The sequence below is a fragment of the Ictidomys tridecemlineatus genome, chromosome 3 (assembly GCF_052094955.1).
Source record: "Ictidomys tridecemlineatus isolate mIctTri1 chromosome 3, mIctTri1.hap1, whole genome shotgun sequence".
NCBI lineage: Eukaryota > Metazoa > Chordata > Mammalia > Rodentia > Sciuridae > Ictidomys > Ictidomys tridecemlineatus.
In genome coordinates this window covers 87,941,315-87,963,950 of record NC_135479.1, presented here as the reverse complement: position 1 = coordinate 87,963,950, position 22,636 = coordinate 87,941,315, and the positions used below count along the sequence as shown (strand labels likewise).

The following is a 22,636-nucleotide window of genomic DNA, read 5'->3' as shown; positions in this document are numbered from 1 at the left end:
GGGATATTGCTCAATGGTAGAATCTTAGCATGTACAAGGTCTTGAGTTTCATCCCCAACACTCAGAAAAAAAAAAGAAATGAAAATTTTTTTAATATTTTTTTTTTGTAGTTGCACACAATAACCTTTATTCATTCATTCATTCATTTATTTATTTTTATGTGGTGCTGAGTTTCGAACCCAGGGCCTTGCACATGTAAGGCAAGCACTCTACTGCTGAGCCGTAACTCCAGCCCCTGAAATTTTTTTTTCTCTCTCTCTCTCTCTTTTTTTTTTTTTTGTGGTGGTGCTGGGCATTGAACTCAGTGCCTTATACATGCAAGGCAAACACTGTACCAACTGAGCTTTATCCCCAGCCCTAATTTATTTTGTTATCTAATTTTTTTTAAGTTGTTGATAGAAACTTTGTTTTACGTATTTATTTATATGCGGTGCTGAGAATCTAACCTAGTGCCTTCCACATGCTAGGCAAGCACTCTACCACTGAGCACAGCCCCAGTCCTACTATGTATAATTTCTCATTGAAATGGAATGTATATGTTGCAACTTAACCCTGGACTGCAGTAAGTCATATTAAGTAGGTTACTTTTGTAACCTGTTATTGGTAGAATATGAAAACAACAACAAAAACAAACAAACAAAAGTGATTTGTGGATTTTAGATAAGTGTCTGAAAGATAAATATTTTTTATTCCTTGGGTATTATAAATTGGAATACTTCAAGTTACTGATGTAACATGTTTTTCACACTACTGTGTATTAGTGGTTTTATTTTCTTCCTTTTAGTTCATCAATTTGGTTTTATTTGGTAAAGGATGCTTCCTCCCAGTTCATTTATTTGGCTTATGAACTAATAAGATATCACAGTGTTCTCATCTAGTGTCATACGTTTAGTGTCATTTAGAAAGAAAGGGTCTTGCTGCTTCAAAGAGCTCAGGTTCTAAGAAAATGTGAAATCCCATCTACTTAAGGAAACTTTCAGTTTAAGATGAGGGACTAAATATTCATGTTTTCTCCCTCTTCCTAATATCATACTGAAATTATAGCGTTAAAAAAAGAAAGGAAATATATGTCTAGAGGTACTATCAAAAGTGGTGAGGTATAGATTTTCCAATTCCAAGATAGACTCTGATATGGTTATAGTGAGTGATAAATGAAAATACAGAAATGTACACCCCAGAATAGGCAAAGAAGTAAGAATGCATTGGAGACGGGAGCCATTCTTCCTTGTATTGTCATGGAGAGGCTCCAGTCTTAGGACTGATGGCTATAAAGGCAAGAATGAATGTTAGAGGAATCACAGCAGTAAAATAAAGATTATCTAACAGTATAGCTGGACCAGCCCTCTAAAACCCCTTGAAGCTCTCATCCTGTCTCCACATACATAGCAATCATATCAAAACCATTTTGTTCCCCAGACTAGAACTTGGAGAATTGGTTGCAAGGAAACAGAACTGCCTGCCAGTAATGGTTTGAGTCTTAAATGTCCCCCAAAACTTACACTCTAAAGACTTGGACACCAGCCTGTGGTGCTGTGGAGATGGTGAATGTTTAAGAGGTGGGTCCTAATGGAAGGAAGTGAGCTCACTGGAAGTGTATCTGGCTGCTTCCTGGTGAGCAGCTGTGTTCCACCACTCACTCCGTACCATGATGTTCTGCCTCATCGTAGACCTAAAGCAACAGGACCAAGCGCCCCTGGGTTGTTTGAAGCCTCTGAAACCATGAGCCAAAATAAATCTCTCTGCCTTTAAGTTGATTTTCTCAGGTATTTTGTCACAATAATGGAGAGGTATATATACCCTCAGTTGAGTTTAAGGATTTTTTTCCCCAGTACTAGGAGTCAAACCCAGGGCCTTGCCCATGCAAGATGAGCACTGTGCTACTAATCACCGGCCATTTTTTGAGACAGAGTCATGCCAAGTTTCCCAGGCTGACCTCAAACTTGCTATCCTTCTACCTTGACCTCCTGAGTGGCTGGTATTACTGGCATACACAATCATGCCTGGTGAGTTTAAAGATCTTAGTATGCCCTCCAGAATAATCTTTCCTCATTCTGGCTTTTGTGTCTGTGGGGAAAAGATGACTAAGCTGCTTAACAGCAGTACTACCTGCCATTAACCTCTTTGGCTACCATGGCCAACCCATATACACAGACATGGTATATGGGAAGTGAGCTTTCTGCATGTCTGGAGAACCTTCTTGGGAACAGAGACATAAACACAAGAAACCCATGTACACTGGGCATTTTGGTGCACACCTGTAATCCCAGTGATGCTGGAGGCTGAGCAGGATTGCAGGTTTAAGGCCAGTCTCAGCAATGGAGTCAGACCCAGTCTCAAAATAAAATAAAGAGCTGGAGATGTAGCTTAGTGGTAGAGTGCCTCTGTTCAGTCTCCAGTACTGCAAAAAATTAACACCTGAACCCAACATTCATAAACATGAAAGGACAAGACACTTTTCGAAAACTATCATGAAGGACAAAGAACGAGGTAAATAATCAGAAGTCCCAAATGAATAGGAAATAGTAATATTCCTGTTAGCAGAGAAGAACAATAAAAAGAGAGTTCTAATTATCATCCTTTGAGAAGTCTGAAGTTTCCTAAGAGATAATATCCATAAAACAAAAATAGCAAATATAAAAAAGGAGCAATGAAAATTCTCAGAAGTTTAAAACGCAATTGCTTAAAATTTTTTTTTCAAAAAGATCGAAACATGATTAACAGTAACAAAAGTAAAAGGAAAAACTTGGCCGTAGCCTAGTGTTACTGCCAAGAATAGCTCAAAAGACTGAATGAAATACAGAATTATCTGTTTGAAGCCATCAGAAAGTTACTGAGGTAGTAAGAACAAGAGAGGCCAAAACTAGAGAAGAGAAAAATTTAGGAAGGCAAGCAACTTCCCCAGTAGCTTTTAGATATGGAGTTCTTGGCTGTTTGTGGGCAGGAGGCTGAGAGTCTAGGTTTTTGTATGAAATAAAGGAGAAAAACTAAATAATCAGTAGATACAGAGAAAACCACATAAGATATGGTTAATCAACTATACATTGTTGTTATTGGTAAACTAGTAATAGAAGAGAACTTAATATATTAGGACAATTGACAAAAATGGCAGCAAACAGCACATGTAGGGGTGACATCAAAAGCTTTCAACTTGAGATATAAGAAACAAGGAGGATCCCTGTTTTCACCCCTTTTATTCAGTACTGTATTACTATTTAATGTCTTAATCCAAGAAACAAAACTACTAGTGTTTGTGGATGATCTGATGGTGTGCCCAGGAATAAACCAAAAGAATATGCAAACTGAGTTGAAGTCAATTTAGCAAGGTTACTAGATACAAAGTCAGTGGAAAAAACCAATGGAGAATTTTTTTATTCCAGCAATGAATAGAAATATCTAGTAAAAAAATACAAAAAAGTGCATTAACCATCAGAAAAATGCAAGCAAAAACTACAATGTAAGTAAAACTGCATCCACCAGAATGACTACAGTGAAAAACTAAAACCATGAAGTTTGGCAGGGCTATGAAGAACCTAGACTGCTCATACACTACTGATAGCAGCATAAGTTTGCTCATTTTTGGCATTGGCTGTATCTGTTAAAGCTGAGCATGCATACAGCCTGGGACACATCAATTCTGTTTGCAAGTATATACAAACAGAAGTTGATGTACATATTCATCAAAAACTTATCCAGGAAAGTTTTATAAAGACACTATTCATAATAGCCTCCATGGTTCAAATCCAAGTCATGGCTCCAAAGTAATTAAATTAAACTAATTTAATTAATATTTTAAAGAACATAATAGCCACAACTAGAAAGAAGTCAACAGCCATCTGCAGAATGGGTGAATGAAGTGCGTTCTATTCATACACTGGAGTAAATGAACTGCAGCCGTGTGAAGAATATGAATAAATCACTCAAAGATAGTTTTGAGAGTTGGGGTTGTGGCTTAGTGGTAGATGATTCACCTAGCACGTGTGAGTCACTGGGTTCGATCCTCAGCACCACATAAAATTTAAAAAATAAAAGTATTATGTCCATCTATAACTAAAAAGTTATTATTTTTATATTTATTTTTTAGTTGGGGGTAGCCACAATACCTTTATTTTTATGTGGTGCTGAGGATGGAACCCATTGCCTCACGCGCAACAGGCAAGCACTCTATCCACTGGTTGAGCCACAACCTCAACCCTAAAAAGTTTATTTTTAAAAGAAGATAGGTTTGAATCAGGCACAGAAGAACACATATAAAAAGTATATATATATATATATATATAAAGTTTAAGACATGTAAAACTAATGATGGATATGGTGGTGGTGGATATCTTTTAGGTGGGGCTCCGGATGGTAATAAGTAGGAAGGTACTTAACATGGTTTACTCAGATCTTTCTTATGTGGGTTGTGCTTTAATAAAAATTTACATTTAAAAACCCAAGCCTAGGGGCTGGGGTTGTGGCTCAGGGAAAGAGCGCTCACTTTGCACGTACAGGGTCATGGGTTCAATCCTCAGCACCACATAAAAATAAATAAACGAAATAGAGGTATTGTGTCCAACTACAACTAAAAAATAAATAAGGGCTGGGGCTGTGGCTTAGTGGTAGAGTGCTTGCTTTGCACACGTGAGGCACTGGGTTCGATCCTCAGCACCACATAAAAATATATAAAGATTTTGCCTATTTATAACTAAGAATGAATGAATGAATATTAAAAAAAAAACAAAACCCAAGCCTCGCATGCTTGAGGGTACCACCAAAACAAGCAAGTGAGCAAAAGCTCCAGAAGAGCTAATGACAGCCTTTAGGTAACTGAACAGTCCTGTAAGTCTCTGGAAGGTGGAAGAGGACTACGTAAGAAAAGGAAAGCTGTCCTCCCATGCTGTAAGCTTTTGTAGACTAATTCAAGTTAATTATGAATAGTTCCCAAAGCACTGTTTTCAACCCTATCAAATAAAAAGAAGAAGAAATTACTGTTAATGAAACTGTAAGTAAAAACTTACTTCCTTAGGTCTAACTTAGTTTTTAAAAAGTCTGAGGTCCTAACTATAGAAAAGAGAAACAGGCTGGAGGTGTACTTGAGTTATAGAGATTTGCTTCACATGTGCAAGGCCTTGAGTTTGATTCCTAACATGGTAAAAAGAAAGGGGAAGGGAAAAGGAAGGAAGTTTTAAAGAAAATAAGGAATAAATTTTAAAAAGAAAAGGAGAAGCAAAAGGAGAGTGATCCTAAGCAGTAATACCCATGTGTGGTCTGGGCCCCAGTGCTAGTCTGGAATGGGTGAGTTTCTGGTAACTTGAGAACCTGGCATGCCTTTATAGCAGTTTGATGTTGCTCTTAGCACATGGTGGCTCATGCAGGCTCACGCAACAATTGGAGTCCTGTCAGACTAAGGATGTAGGTCATCTGTGGCACAGCTGCATGCTGGTCCTGCATGGGAAGACTGTTAAAACAGTGACTGTTTTTAACAACTTTGAGGAGGTACAGTTCATATGTAATGAATGTCAGTGTTCATCCATTGACAATGTACAGTTCAGTCAAAGAATTGCACAACCTTTACTGCCAGTTCACTACCAGGAAAGAAATACTGCACCAGCACTCCCCAGTCCCTCATCCCTCCCAGTCTTAGGTGACTGCTGATCGACCTTCTTCTCTATAGATTTACCTATTCTGATTATTTCATATAAATGGAAAGGTACATTATGTGGACCCTTGTGAGTGTCTTCTTTCATTTAGCATTTTTTTAAGGTTTGTCTGTGTTGTGGCATGTATTGGTTCTTCATTCCTTATTCCGGGATAATATTCATTCTACTACCTGAATATACTGTATTTTATTTGTTTATTGATAAACATTTTAAGTTGTTTCCTGTTTGTTTGTTTGTTTGTTTTGGGGGGTGTGCACTGGAGATTGAACCCAGGGCTACTTAACCACTGAGCCACATCCCAGCTACTTCTCACTAAGATGCTGAGGCTGAGGCTGGCTTTGAACTTGCAATCCTCCTGAGCTGCTGAGATTTTAGGCATGTGACACCATACCCAGCTCTTTTCTCTTTTTTGCCTGTGATGTATGATGCTGCTGTGAATGTTTTTTAGCCAGTGCTCTTATGGAAATATGGAGAATTGCTTGCGTTTCTCTTAGGTATCTAACTAGGAGTGGAACTGATGGGTCATATGTTTACTTTTTGTTTAACCTTTTGAATAATTACCAGACTGTTTTCCAAAGTGGCTGCCCCATTATACATCCTTACCAGCAGTGTAAGGTTTCTAATTTTTGTATATCTGTACTAACATTTCTTGGATTTTTTTTTCTTTTTTGGCAGAGTGCTGGCAGTTGCACTCAGGCTCTCACACATGCTAGTGAAGTACTCTGTCGCTGAGCCATATCCACAGCCCCTACACCTTTTCTTATTTTTTGGTGGGTGGGGTACTGGGAATTAAACTCATGGGCACTTGACCACATCCCCAGCCCTATTTTGTGTTTTATTTAGAGACAGGGTCTCACTGAGTTGCTTGGCACCTCGCTTTTGCTGAGGCTGGCTGAGCCTCCTGCCTCAGCCTTCCAAGCCACTAGGATTACAGGTGTGCACCACCATTCCTGGCTCTTTGATCCATTTTCAGTTATTTTTTTATAGCATGTTACATTTTAGGATCAATTTGTTAAATTTAAGTCAAAAACATTGAAAATCTATAAAGAAAAAAGTAGATATTATTTGATATTACTTTATTTTCAGTCATTTACTTTTTTATACAAATCTATTATTAAGTTTATTTAAAATTATTAGCTAAGGGCCAGGGGATGTAGCTCAAGCGGTAGCGCGATCGCCTGGCATGCATGCAGCCCGGGTTCGATCCTCAGCACCACATACAAACAAAGATGTTGTGTCTGCCGAAAACTGAAAAATAAATATTGGAATTCTCTCTCTCTCTCTCTCTCTCTCTCTCTCTCTCTCTCTCTCTCTCTCTCTCTCTCTCTCTCTCTCTCGAAAAATAAAATAAAATTATTAGCTAAGTTTAAAAAGTAAACCTTTTTTCTTTTATTTATTTATTTTTGTTTTTATTTTTTATTTTTTTGGTGCTTGAGATTGAATTTAGGACCTCGTGCATGTTGGGCAAATGTTCTACCACAGAACAGCACCTTGTTTTCTAGTGTTCTTTTGATAATATCCATCCTAATGAGTGTGAAGCATTATCTCATTGTGGTTTTGATTTGCACTTCTCTGATTAGTGATTTTGAGCATATTTCCATGTGCCTGTTGGCTGTTTGTACTGTTTTGGAGAGATGACTTTTCAAGTCCTTTGCCATTTTTTAACTGGGTTGCTTTTGTTGTTGTTGAATTGCAGGAGTTCTTCATATAGCATTTTAATAGAAACATGGTTTACTTAACTTTCAAAGAAGTGTCTTACTGAATTGGTTGAACAACCAGATTTCCTGTTTGCTGTAGGTGTTGATTATCCTAGCCTACTTTGTTGAATTTTTATATAGATATTGATTGACTTTTGGTATGATGCTCTATCAGCCTTCCAGTGAGTACATTTAATTTTTTGACTCTGCTATTATTGACCACAAAGCTTCAGTTTTGTATTGCTTATAAAAATTCCATTAGTTCTTGAAGGGGAAGAGTCACCTATTATGTGCTGTGTGTTTTAGGCATGGTGTGTTATTTAATCCTCACAACATCCTGCCAGATGGATATTTGTATTGCAGTTTTTAGATTGGAACACACTATATGTTTCCTTCAAGTTCATTATCAATGAACTTGATAATGAACTAACTCTATGACACTCTTATGTAGGCTTGTATCTATGTTTCAAGAGTATGATCATCAGCATTAAGTAGCTATTAAAAGTCTAGTTAGTCCTTTAAATGTTATCTGTATATGACAACAGAGGGCAAACCAAATAAGTGATTACTGAGAACTACCCTGTGATTATCTTAATGCTGGCTTAAAAAAAAAAAAGACCTAAAATTAGATGAAAAACAACCCTGTTTCATTCCTGGCTTTTAAAAAGCATATAACCACCAAGTTGAGAATTTATTTTCTTCAGTAAGCCATTATCTACTTTTTAGCTTGAATATAAAGCCACATTTTCTTTCAAAATAACTCCTGCATTTGTTTTTAGCAGTCTTTATTTACTTTTGCACTTGTACTAATTTTATAAATTAGTGTATGAAAAGCCATTGGTTATCTAAATATGCCAAATTCTAGTTGCAAATCGACATAGAGGAGGCTTTGCATAGAAATGTATTTTGTTGGTGGTGTGTGCTCTTCCATTGATAGGTATAGGAGGTATAGTTACTCTTCATGGCGTGACTATCACTGATAATTAATGCCTGTCATTGTGGGTTGCATTTAAAGTACATTTGTCACTTCTTTTAAATAATACTTTCCCTCATCTATGGCTTGGTTTCCTGGAAGTATGGTCCTTGTAGAGACCTGGAATAAATGCTTGCTCCCTTTTTATTGATTAGTATTCAAGATGATGAACTTGTTTCCATCTTCTTCCAAAGGCCTTCTGTTTTAAAAAGACACCTAGAAGTTCATGAATTTAAACATTTTTGGTGGGTTTGTACATTGCAATTATTATAACTATCAAAACTTAAATTGTCTGGCTTTGGTCAGGGGGCCAGTTGACTCTTAAGTTCTTTTGACATGACTGTAATAGTCTTGAATACCTTGTTATTTGGTATGACTAAGATGTTCCAAGTTCATCTTGAATTTTTCCTTCCCTAAACATGGAAGCACCCATTTCTCTGAGAAACCCTAATTTCTTTAAATGAGAATGTATGTCACACTTCAGTTTGGGATATCGTGGTGATCATTGCTACTAGGTTGCTAATTTTTTCTAGTCCTTTTAAGTGGATGGATCTAAGACATATACGTACCAAGATACAGTATTTCATGGGTTCATATTCAAATCTTATATGGTCTGAAAGTCCTGGTTTTTAAAGACGTTGGCATGAAAGGGATGGTAGAAGTAAAGTAAATGATGGTTATGCATTGGTTTTATTCTGTATTACATGCTCAATGCACCTAAATAATTCTACTGATATGACCACTAATGTGATTATTGAGAACATTAGTTTCATTTTGGTTTTTGTTTGGTTTTGTTTGTTAGGGATTTAACCAAGGGCCTTGTGGATGCTAGGCAAGAGCTCATTACTATGGAACTGCATCCCCAACCCCAGTTACTTTTTGTGTACATTCTCCTCATTTTTCTCCACTTTTGAAGTAACTGTAACTATCTACTGTGGATCACAAACTCATTTAGATACTGTATTCTGTCCCTCTGAGCCCTCCATTTTTCCATGTGTACAGTAGGCTGTATATTTAATACTCATTACCAGGTCTCAAGTCAGAGCCCTAGTGTCCAAAGCTTGTCTCCTCTAGTGGTTTCCTCAGAAGGGGCTGGTATGCAAGTAATCCCTGAGTTTGTACCTCTTATCTTTGAATGAAAGTCAGTGAATGTAAAGTTCTTGACTCATACTTTCTTTGTTTCTTAAATATGTTTATTTCCTTCTGGTATGTACCTTCTATTGAAAAAGCTGATGCCCTTTTCTTCTAGATGTCCAAAGTGTTCTACTTTACTGGAATGATTTGGTATTTGTCATTCTAGGTTGATGTTCTCATTTTTTAAAATTTCATGAATTACAGCATTCACTATTTATTATTCCCTTAAAACAGGTATGGATGTGACAATATTTATTGTTTTCTTCTTGAACCATATATGCTAGATTGTTCCAACATCTCTAGTCCTTATTGTGGGGCCCATGTACTCAGCTGGTATTTGAGAGGACAGAACTCCTCCTCAGTTCAACTGAGGCCCTAAAATTCGCAGCTGTGCTTCTAGTAAACTCTTTTGGCTGTTATGAAGTTATCCTGTTCTCAGGTCCACTATATAAGGCCCCACCAAATATTTCTTTTTCTACTCAGACACTGGTATGTAGGCCTTTTGGCTAAAAACCAAAAGGGTTTGTATTCCTGTCTATAGGAGCTTTTTGTTTCCTCATTTTGTTGTATTTTTAACAGTAGGTGTTCAGTTTTGCTATATAGTTGTGGTGTCTGTTTTTATGTCTCCCATAAGCTGTAGGCTCATATATTCAGCTACCTATTAAGTATATCCATTCGGAGCTGGGCACTATGGTACAGGCCTGTAATGCCAGTGGCTCAGAAGGCTGAGACAGGAGGATCACAAGTTCAAAGCCAGCCTCAGTCTCAGCAACAGCAAGCAACTCAGTGAGACCCCGTTTCTCAGTAAAATACAAAATAGGGCTAGGGATGTTGCTCAGTGGTCGAGTGCCCCTGAGTTCAATCCCTGGTACTTCCCTCCTCCAAAAATATACATATACATTCATTCATATATTATATAGGCTAATTAAACTCAACATCATTGCTACCCAGTGGAAATATAATGCTGACACCTTTCTGAGAGCTAATTTAAAAAGTAAAAAGTGGATATAGCTTAGTGGTATAGTTTCCTGCCTAGCATGTGCAAGTTCTGGGTTCAGTTTACCACAAAAATACCAAAGAAACACATGAAATTCATTGTAATGCAGGTTGAACATCCCTAATCCAAAAATCCAAAATGCTCCATAACTTGAAACTTTTTGAGTGCTACCATAACACTACAAGTGGAAAGATCCACACCATGAAAGTTTGTTTCATGCACAAAATTATTAAAATATTATGTAAAAGTTACTGTCGTGCTTTATGTATAAATTGTATATGACGCACAAGTGAATTTCATGTTTTAGACTCAGGTGCCATCCCTAAGATGTGATGGATGTGCAAATATTCCAAAATGTAAAAAAAATTTGAAATTTTAAATGCTTCTGGTCCCAGGCATTTTGAATAAAAGATACTAATCCTGTATTATCTTTTATTTAACCCAGTATATCTAAAATATTATATTTTAATGTGAAGCTTATGTAAAATTTATGAGATCTTTTATATTCACTGCTCAAGTCTTTAAAATTCAGTGTGTATTTTAAGCTTCTGTCTTATTTCTGAGTTCCCTATTTCTCTCCTTGAAATTCTCCATGTCAATCAGTTGCTTAGTTCTTCTGTTTTTTAACTTGAGAATTTTTGCAGTTCCATCGCTTCTCCAACCTTATCACTGCCCCTGTCTCAGGGCTCACTGTTTCTTGACTGGGTCTTGACAGTAGCCTCTCAGCTGATCTTGCTGTCACTGCCTTTCCCCTTATAACTTCATCTCCTGCTTTGCACAGATTTATCCCTAACTGGAAAGCGCACTGTACTGCCCGCCCCTCTTATTATCACTTAGTGGTTTCACCACATTTCAGTAGATAAGGAAGGTGAACCATGAGGTGCATGTAGATGGTTCTTTGGGAATATACGGAAAAGGAAGTAAATGTCCTTTTCTCATCTCATTATTTTGAAAAGTGCGTGCTTAGTGTCTGTTAAAGTGCACAACAGAAAACATGTAACTGACTTATTAAATATAAATGTAATATGCTGATGGAATATAGCGAGATGAAGTACAAGTTCCTGTGCATTGGCTCTGAAGGGCCTGGCCTTTATCTACCTTTCTTCCTCATCACTAAGTCGTACTTCACATCCAGGTATACTCATCAGACTGTACAGTTTGATGAGCTCCTGTAGACTGTTTCACCATTCATGTGTCCAGTGCTGCTAATAACCCTGCCTGATAGCTTTCCTAGCTTCCTTCATGTGATGACTCCTCATTATTTGTGACTCTTCTCCAGCAAGTCACCCTCTTAGGGATCATATTAGATGTTGCTCTTCCTACAGTGTTCCCAGAGTATATTGTGAATAAATGACTTGGCACTTACTTTTTATAAAATTGAAATTATCTGTCATTGTATGTGTCTGTCTCTCCATCATCCCCCAACTCAGAATGAGGAAGTAGATCTTGATTTAGTTTTGTATTTCTGTTTTTTGGCATAGAGTTGATGATACTCAGTAGAACTAAATTGAACCTCCTCCAAATGTTAAAAATTAAGTTATCAAAGTTTAGGCTTTGGCATTGACCAAATTTAATTAAAGACTTAGATCCAATTCCATTGACTTTCAGTTAAAAGTTGAATAGGGGCTGGGGATATAGTTTCATTGTAGAGCATATAGGTAGCATGTGTAGGCCCTGGGGCCAATCCCAGCACCACATACACACAAAAAAGTTGAATAGATAAATAAACCCCAAAACAGTGATGCTTTTAATTTCAGAAAAACTAATATCCATAATTAAAAATAAGTATTAATGGTTCTATCAGCTCTAAAAAGGCCAGGGTTTTTGTCATTTTTCACTTATTTCCAGTGTCTATAACTGTATCTGGCACGTAGTAGTAATTCATTAATAAATATTCGTTAAGTAAATGAATGATATATATACAAAAGCACTATATACTTTATTAGGCTTTTAAGGCAAAAATTAATTTTTAAACATTTCCTATTATCTATTTAAATTTTTACAACTTGAAGCAAATACTAAATTGCTATCCTCTTGCGTTATCTTACAGAGTTTTGTGAAGGAAGTCATTGGTAAGTATGATGGAATATAAATTTTGTTTTTATAATTTTTTTCTCTTCTAGTAAACGAAGCAAAAAAGGAGATAAAAATGGAAAAGGCTTGAGACATTTTTCTATGAAAGTATGTGAGAAAGTTCAGCGAAAAGGTACAACATCATATAATGAAGTAGCTGATGAGCTGGTTTCAGAGTTCACCAATTCCAACAACCACTTGGCAGCTGATTCGGTAGGTTGATCATTAACTTGATATGGAGTAACAGTTTACTTCTTGGGGTTGTTGATAAATTTGAGGAATCAAATAAGCTAGAGCATCCTCAATAAGCTAGGAGGTTTTTTCATATTATAGATTGGAGGAGTTTAAAATAAAAATTGGGGGGTTACTAATGGAACATGCTTTTTTTTAAACATGATCTCCTCTTCAGTGACTTCATATACATTTCTGAACTTTACTGTTTCATCAGTGAAAGTCAATAAGAAAATGTCACTTTTATAAGGAAAAATCATACATGGACATGCTTATTAACATTCCAGTTCTATAAGAGTGTATAATAGAAATTACTCTGTTCTCCCACAGTCCCCATTCATAGGTAATATCATTCTTAGTTAATATTCACTTACACCTGCTTGAATATCTTTCTAGAAATTCTTTTATGAATACATGTGATAAAATTTATTTCCTTTTTGTTTTAAACACAGAAGTGATAATGCTTTGCATGTTGCATTCTTTATTAATGCATGTTAGAGACTGTTCTTTAAGCTGTAGAAATCATTCTCACTTTTTTTCAGGCAAAATAAAGTTACAGAGGGAAATGTACATAGTATACAATTAGATTATTTTTTTCTTACTTTTTGGTAGATAGTTACATACAGTCAAGGTATAGAATTCTTTGAGTTTTGGTAGTTATGTGCACCTGTGAAACCACTACCACAGTCAAGATGCACAACCTCCCCATGACTTCCAAAAGGTTCTTTGAGCCCTTCCTCTGCCTCCCTCCCTAAGCAAGTATTGATCTACTTTTTATCACTAAAGATAAAAAGTTTACATTTTACTAAATGTAATTATATGTACTCTACACAAATATTAAATAATAATGCTAACTCTAGTCATAGAAGTTTAATTCTTTATTGTTTGTGTGTTGGCGAGTGAACTTATAACCTTGTGCATGTTAGGAATGTGCTCTACTACTGAGCTACAGATCTGTAATTCTAAACTCTAATGCAATATGTATAGTATTTCAGCCCTCAAAGAGGATAAATATTTTGAGATAATAGGAACTATAGACTACTATTTAATTTTTTTTTTTTATTATTGATTGTTCAAAACATTACAGAGCTCAAGACATATCATCTTTCATACATTCGACTCAATTGGGTTTTGAACTCCCCAAATACATAATACAGACTCACTTCTGTTACATACTCACATTTTTACATAATGGTATATTAGTGACTATTTAATTTTTTTTAAAAATAAACATTTCTTCTTGCTTCTTTGTCTTTTGTGGTTCTGGGTATTAAACCCAGACTTTACACGTTCTAGTCAAGTGCTCTACCATGAACTGATCTCCAACCCTATCTCCCCACCACCTTTTTTTAAAAAAAAATTGTTTATTTTTTTATGTAGTGATGGGGATTGAACCCAGATCTTCATGAATGCTAGGCAAGTGCTTTATCACTGAGCTATCTCCCCAGCCCCTTCAACTCTTTTTAAATTCAATTTTGAGACAAATCTTTACTCAGTTGCTAAGGCTAGCCTTGAACTTGCAATCCTCCTGCCTCAGCTTCCTGTTAGTAGTTGATATTATAGGTGTGCACCACCACACCTGGCTTGCTCTCTTTTCTTAAGAAAATATCAGAAATGGACATTGAATTTAACCAAGTTATAGTTTCCTGAGAATTTTAGAATTTTTACATTAATATGCATAAGTGAAGTTTCTGTTTTTGTTTGTTAACCATCTTTGCAGTCTGGCTTGGTAGCAGTATGCTGGCTTTATAAAATGAATTTAGAGGGGTTGGGATGTGGCTCAAGCAGTAGCGCGCTCGCCTGGCATGCGTGCGGCCTGGGTTCGATCCTCAGCACCACATACAAAACAAAGATGTTGTGTCCTCCGAAAACTAAAAAATAAATGTTAAAATTCTCTCTCTCTCTCTCTCTCTCTCTCTCTCTCCTCTCAAAAAATAAAATAAAATGAATTACTCATTCTAGAGTTTCTGTCTCCAATAGGTTCAGTTTGGTATTTTCTGAAGATCTTCCATCTCATCCACATTCTCAAAATTATTAGAATTATTTTTCCTAAAGAACCTTTTCTTGGTTTTGTTCAACCTTCTGATTTGTGTTTCTAGGTTTTTGTTTTGTTTTTTGTTTTTGTAGTGCCAGGGATTGAGCCTAGGGTATGTGTGCTAGGCAAGCACTCCACTACTGAGCCACATCCCTGGCCCCTTTTGTTGCCTTTTACCCTTGTAGACTATGATGTATACTTTATATAGTTTAATTATTTTTGTTTAGTAATGAAAGTCTTTTTTTTTTTTTAAGAGAGAGAATTGAAAAATATTGCCCACAGATTTGGAAGATGTATATAATAACATGGTTCTCATACCCAGAAACTGTAAATTTAAGCTAAATATTGGTCTTTATTGTTGTCAGACTTAGAACACACATAGTCCTTTTTTATTCTGTCTTTGTATTTTATAAGATATTCTGTAATGTTACATTTCTACTAATAGTTAAAAAATTTTCTCACACAGCTTTTTGTAAAGTGCCCTGCTTCTCTTAAATCTTTTGAAACATTCTAAATATTCTTTTCTAATTGTCAGTTATATTGAATCTTTTTTTATAGCCTCAATTAAATGATTGGCTTTATGGAAAAAAAAGAGAGAGAAAGAGAATTTTAATATTTGGTTTTTTTAGTTCTTGGCGGACACAACATCTTTGCTTATATGTGATGCTGAGGATCGAACCCGGGCCGCACGCATGCTAGCCGAGCGCGCTACTGCTTGAGCCACATTCCCAGCCCTAGTAATGAAAGTCTTTATGGCTATGACTTTTCCCCGTTAGCAGTTTTTGGCTCTATTCCTTTGATTCTGATTTTCTTTTCTTTTTTTTTTTTTTTTTGGTACCGGAGATTCAACCCAAAGGTGCTTAACCACTGAACCACATCACTAGCCCTTTTTATTTTTTGAGACAGGGTCTTGCTAACTTGCTTAGGGCCTTGATAAATTTCTGTGGCTGGTTTTGAACTTGAAATCCTCCTGCCTCAGCCTCCCGAGCTGCTGAGATTACAGGCATGCACCCCTACGCCCAGCTGATATATTATTCTTTATATATTCTCTAACTTTGGTTTTAATGTCCTTTTGACTAAAAACATTGGAGTTTTTATAATTTCAGGGGATAGGGATTTTTATTTGTTGTTATAGGTATTTACTTTTACAAGAAGAATATGAGTTGAACCTTTTCTGTTTTTTGGATTGCATTGAGATTTCTTTATAAGCCATTTTATGGTGGGTTTTTTAATGTTCTCTGTGCACTTGAAACAGTGCTTCACCTTTTGATCTTAAGTGAAAGCCAAAGTTCTCAGATCTACAAGCCCCACTATGTCTGGCCTCTATTACCTCATTGATCTCAAAGTCTTCTTTGCACTTCCCTAGTTACTACTTCTGGCCACACATATAGTACACTCCAGACGTATGCCGCATGAGTATGCCAGAAGACGTCCCTGGTCAGGTCTCCATACTTGCTGTTCCCTTTGTCTTTGTGAGCATCCATCTGGCTTCTCTTTCTCTTCCTTCTGATCTTCACTCAGATGTCACTGCAGAGAAGTATTTCCTCTTAGCCTTTTTCAGCATCTTACATATACATTTTATAATCCACTTGCAGCACCCCAGGATATAAACAAAGGTTGGGTTTTTCTCTGTTCACTAAGTGTTACTTTTCTGATGATTTGGAAGATTTATACTCTGCAATTCTTTAGTTGGTTATCTTTATAACTTTAAGTAACATACTTAATATTTTATTTCTTATCATCTGTAATAGTACCTGTTGCTGGACACTATGGTGCACACCTGTAATCCAGTGACATGGGAGGTCAAGGCAGGAGGTTGTCAAGTTCAAACCCAACCTCAAAAAGGATTGGGAATGGGGGCTAGGACTGTGACTCAGTGGCAGAGCGCTTGCCTATAAAGTGTGAGGCACTAGGTTCAATCCTTAGCACTACATACAAATAACCAAGTAAAATAATGGTATGTTGTCCATGTACAACTACAAAAAATATTTTTTAAGAAAGCATTGGGGATATGGGAAAGACCCCCCCACACACACACACACACAAAACACAAACCAAAACAGTAGCTGTTGATTATGGAAAGTGTAATAAATTAATATGCTGTACTTATAGCCATCTTTCTCTTCCACCACAAGACTTAGATTAGATATATCAGTACTAATTGTTAAAGAAATAATATTTTTATAGTTGTTTTAAAACTTCACATAAATATACTGTGCTGAAAGTTCTATTGTTACCTCATTATCTACTTTGAACAGTGCCCATATTCTTTCCAGTATCAAAGAGAAGAAACCAGGAATCCTACCTCACTGCCTCCACCTGTTATTTTTTGTTATGTTATTTCTATAATGTCAGGATTTCTCATATTTACATTCAGTTCTGTAACCTAAGTTTCCCTTTATTTATTTATTTATTTATTTTTAAAATATTTTTTTGAGAGAGAGAGAGAATTTCTTAATATTTATTTATGTTTTAGTTCTCGGCGGACACAACATCTTTGTTGGTATGTGGTGCTGAGGATCGAACCCGGGCCGCACGCATGCCAGGCGAGCGCGCTAACGCTTGAGCCACATCCCCAGCCCTCCCTTTACTTTAGATTATCTTAAATTTAGATGATTTCAGTGTTATTCCCCCATCCTGTATTATCATGGCATTTAATTGGCTGGAGTTTGTTCTTAGAAGCTACCGCCCTCTTGCTCTATAATGTAAGACAACACAATTTCTTCATTGAGAAAGTCTTGCTACAAAAAAAAAAAAAAGGAAGCTCAGGCAAACTAAGTGTGTTTTATGGTGACTATAATTATATTATGGTGCAAGTTCCTGTTCTCATTGTAGACTGAAAACAACTTAGTAATCATTACTGCTCCAACTTTATCTAGAACTGAAAACATGCATTTTGTTGTTGTTGTTGTTGTTGTTGTTGCTGATTAAACCCAGGGCCTTTGCATGCTAGGTAAGCACTCTACTACTGAGCTATATCCCAGCCATTTTTCGTTTTTTTATTTTGAGGCAGGTTCTTACTAAGTTGCTGAAGTTGGCCCTTCTGCTTCAGCCTCTCAAGTAGCTGGAATTATAGACACATATCCTTCATTTTTTTAGTCTAAAATCAAGGCCTTAGAATGCTTTACCTCCACTACTCTCTTCTGATATAGCCATTATTATCTTCATGTGTATTAGTTTTGTGTATATTTTGGACTCTGGGATTTTTTTTAATATAGTGAATATTAGTTGAAATTTATTCATGTATTTACTTTCAGGTTTTTCTTAATTCTCTCCTACATTTCCAGTTCTCTAAAATGATATATCTTCTACCTGAAGAAATCCTTTTAGTATTTTTAAATGTTGATCTGATGGTAAAATAATATTTATTTATAAAATTATTTTGTGTTTTATTGTTTAAAAGTATCTTTATTTTTTATTTTGAAGGATATTTTCACTAGGCATAGAATGAATTCAGCACTTCAAAGATATTATGTTATTAATTTAATATATTAACATCACATGATTATACCTTTACCCTTAAAATTTATTGCTCAATAAAAATATTTTTCAGCAGGCTTATGATCAGAAGAACATTAGGCGAAGAGTTTATGATGCTTTAAATGTGTTAATGGCAATGAACATAATTTCAAAGGAAAAGAAAGAGATCAAGTGGATTGGCCTGCCTACCAATTCTGCTCAGGAATGTCAAAACCTGGAGGTAAGTGAGAAAAACTATTTATGGTTAGTGGTTTGCACTCTCTTACATCAGTGGCATTTTAATTTAAAAATATAATCACATAATATTAAGATATTCCCAACTGTTAGGTCATATATGCTATTATTTCTTTTAAAACTCTACGTAGAATTTTAGAATTAGGGAGAGCTTTAGAGGTTTAGTCTCTATTTTGTATAAATGATGAAACTGAGAGTCATAAGATTTAAATGACTAGATTTAATTTTTGCTATTTCCTAGAGAAAATCTTAATTTCATTCGAATTTAATTCTCAGAACTCTAATAAATTTTAGGTGAATCATATGGTAGAAATGTTATTTTATTTGACTAAATGTTTTGATGCAGAGTAATGCTATATAGATCCGAAATATGATCAAGCTGTTTATTTCCTGTGTTGATTACACAATAATCTAAATATAGCTATGAAAGTTAAACTTTTACCTTTGACTGGAATCAGTAACATCAGAATGGCATTTCATTTGTGTCTTTATCAGAATTGGGTGGAATGTTCAGCTTACATGAATGTTTTAGAATGTTAACTTTAAGCATTATAGAAAGTCTTTCCCAAATGAATATGTTCCCTGACACTGTTTCTAAATTTGTTTGACCTAGTTTTGCTATGGGGCCACAAATGGAGTAAACTGAGATTAACAGTGGCTTTTGGAGAATAATAAAGGTTGATGCTCTGTTTTTTTCTTAGTACCTTGTCCCCCCTGCCCCCTAGAAAATAAAAAATGTATTTTGTATTATTATACTTATGGATGGTGGGGGAAACCGCACATTCATCACAGGGTACTCTCTCTAATGTTATTCAGGGATGGAGATGTGGCTGAGTTTGGTAGAGTGTTTACTGAGTCTATACAAGGCCTTGGTTTAATTCCCTAATGTCACAAATGAAAGAAAAATAAAATCAGACTGGGTGCAGTGGCACACACCTGTAATCCCAGTGGCTTGGGAGGCTGAGGCAAGAGGATTGAGAGTTCAAAGCCAGCCTCAGCAAAAGCAAAGCACTAAGCAACTCAGTGAGACCCTGTCTCTAAATAAAATACAAAATAGGGCTGGGGATGTGGCTCAGTGATTGAGTGCCCCTGAGTAAAATCTCTGGTACCCGTGCCCCTCCCAAAAAGAAAAAGGATGCCGAGTGCATAATCCTAGTTACTCGAGAAGCTGAGGCAGGAGGATTACAAGTTCCAGGCCAGCCTGGGCAACTTAGAGAGATGCCATCTCAAAATAAAATAAAGAGGGCTGGGGATATAGCTCAGTTTCAGAGCACTTGCCTAGTATGCACAAGGTTCCTGGGTTCAATCACCAGCATCAGAGACAAGAGACAGAGATAATTACTCATATGAAGGAGATGTGTGTAGATTCTCTGGAAAGAGTGTTAAGGAAGGACTTTACCAAAGAAATAATCCCTGAGCTCAGTCTCATCGAAGGAATTTGAATTCACCAAGTGGGTAAGGGCAAGGAAGACCTTGCAGAAGCCCTGCATGGGCTGAGAAAAATAGAAAACACACTCATAACTAGGTGAAGCCAGGGCTCAGGCTTGGAAAAAATGCTGCCTGTAACCCATGGAAGCCATTGATAAAGAGGAGGCTTGATAAGATGTGTTTTAAAGGATCACTCTACTAGTGGGTTGGAAGTTGAATTAACAAGGAAGGAAATGGGGCAGAGAAGGGAGATTGACGTGGTTTGAGTGAGCTAGTGGGGGTCTGACCTGGTGGGAGGTGGGGCACGGTGAGCAGGTGGGAGGTTGCCTCAGTTGCTGGGGAGGCTTGAGCAGCCTCTTTTCTAATGTACAGTGCCACAAGGATATCTCAGTGGATCTTACATAGGATAGAGTGCGGTTGTGCTTAGGGGACCTCAGTGGCAGGTGTAGACCAAAGTCAATGGGGAGCAGACAGGAAGCCATTCTTTGGAATAGACAAGAAGATGTGTTTTTGATATGTGAAAAGATGAAAGTATAACTTTAGTTGAAAGATCTTTGTTGACTTTTATGTGGGGTTTTAGAATAGGCACCTCATTCAGTATAGAATGAGTTCTCTGATTTGCTGAGCAAAGGATGTTGGCTTTTTAAAGACAGAAAAAATGCTAAAAAAAAAGCAGAAATGAAGATCAAAAACTAAATTTCCATTTCATAGTTAATTTCCTTGTAAAGATTAGAGCACAAGGGCTCCCATATCATGCTGGCTAACACTGGCTTGTTTGGGGATCCCAGTTGTTATCTGTCTTAATTTCTTAGAAGGTCAAACACACAAGTTTTGACTTGGTGGCGTGGACCTTCAGAATCTGTAACTCCATTTTGGTTTGGTCTATTGGATCTAATGTCAGAGCTCAACACACAAGCCCCATTGGACTTTTGCCTAAGAAGATAGTGAGGAACTCATGTGCAAGGAAATTCATACCCTGATATCTGTTATCTAAGTAGTTGTAAAATTGAGAAAAATAGTACTTGTTTGAAGCTGGGAAATTTGTCAGACAAGTATGTTTCAAACTACAAGTAGGAAGTGTATATTTAATATACAATATACATTTATATATTGGGATCTCTGTGTTAGCAGCTTTGCTCTAGAAAGTCAGCTAAACTGATTAAATGAGGTCTCTCTCCTTCTTGGGGGTGATTTGACAAAGTAATAAATAATGGAGTCTCTGGGACTTCATTGCCTAGGTTGAAATCCTGGTTCTTGCCACTTATTAGCTGTGTGACCTTGGCAGTACTTAACCTTTCTACTTCTGCATTTCCCTGCATGCAAAATGGACAACAACAATACTTACCTCATAAGATGTGTATGAAGATGAATTAAGATAATGTGTATAAACGCTTAATTGAATGCTAGGACATGTAAAAGCTAAGTGGTGCTATTACTTTGATTAGAACCTGAGTAATAAAAGCAACAAATACTGCACAGCAAGTACAGTCATGCGTGACCACAGGGATACATTCTAAAAATATGCATGGTTGGTTGATTTCATTGTTGTATGAACACCGCAAAGTGTCCTTAAGAAAACCTAATGCATAGGTCATTTACTGTGACCTTATGATGTAATCAAGAAACAGGGTAAGCGCAAGGTATATGTGGCTGCTGCCAGTAACTATTTTATAGTGAATTTTTTTTAATGAGTAGATGGAGTGCACTTGAAAATAACAAAAAAACATAGTACAGTAAACCAGTAACATAAACCAGTAAGTCACTTATGATCATTATCAAGTGTTTTATACTATACATAATTATATGTGCTAATTTTTATGCAACTGGCAGCAAAATGGGTTTGTTTACACCAGCATCATCATAATACATGAGTTGTGCAGTGTGCTAGTAGGTGGTAGGAATTCCTCAGCTCCATTATAACCTTGCAGGACCACCGTCATACATGTGTCCAAAACGTACTGAAATGTCACTGTGAGATCCGTGACATATTTAAAGGGATGGATTTCAGTTTTGACAACTGTTGCCACAGTTCTACTATTGCAACCTGCTTTCATACCCCGAGGTCCTCCCCCCACCCCGCCCTCCAATAAAAAGGTGTGATTTGCCTTTGCAGTTAAAATGGGTTGTTTCTTTAAGAAAATTCTTAACGTATCAGAATAGGAACATGAAAAGAAAGTGGTGCTTTATGTTTTATGTATTTTCATATTGTTTTATAACTTATATTTTAAAGATAGAGAAGCAGAGGCGAATAGAACGAATAAAGCAGAAGAGGGCCCAGCTACAAGAACTTCTCCTGCAGGTAAGGAGGCTGGGGTGTCTAGAGCTTCCCTGCCCGTCTTCTCTTCCTCCTCGTACTTGCTCTCACAGTCCTTGTGGACAGGTTCAGTGGTGCACACCCAACTACGGAGAAGGCTGAGGTGGGAGAATCTCAAGGTCCAGGCCAGTCTGAGAACTTGGTGAGACCCTATCTCAAAATAAAATTTAAAAAAAAAAAGCCAGGCGCAGTGGCACACACCTATAATCCCAGTGGCTAGGGAGGCTGAGGCAGGAGCATCACAGGCTCAAAGCCAGGCTTAGCAACTTTGCAAGGCCCTAAGCAACTCAGTGAGACCCTGTCTCTAAATAAAATATAAAAAAGGGCTGGGGATGTGGCTCAGTGGTTGAATGCCCCCGAGTTCAATCCCGGATACCAAATGAGTCTCCATGCTTCTGGGT

The 22,636-nt window shown here is 36.8% G+C and overlaps 1 protein-coding gene across 13 annotated transcripts in view; it reads left to right on the top strand.

Moving 5' to 3' along the window:
* Positions 1 to 22,636, top strand: part of Tfdp2 (transcription factor Dp-2) — a 161,985-nt gene that overhangs the window by 125,658 nt on the left and 13,691 nt on the right. For 11 of the 13 annotated variants that reach the window (XM_078043438.1, XM_078043435.1, XM_078043436.1 and 8 more), the window contains 3 exons: positions 12,564 to 12,726; positions 18,333 to 18,479; positions 22,152 to 22,220. In XM_078043438.1, the coding sequence (XP_077899564.1) occupies positions 12,564 to 12,726; positions 18,333 to 18,479; positions 22,152 to 22,220 (379 nt within the window). The remainder of the gene's footprint in view (positions 1 to 12,563; positions 12,727 to 18,332; positions 18,480 to 22,151; positions 22,221 to 22,636) is intronic. The other 2 variants (XM_078043437.1, XM_078043434.1) reach the window with 1 other exon arrangement.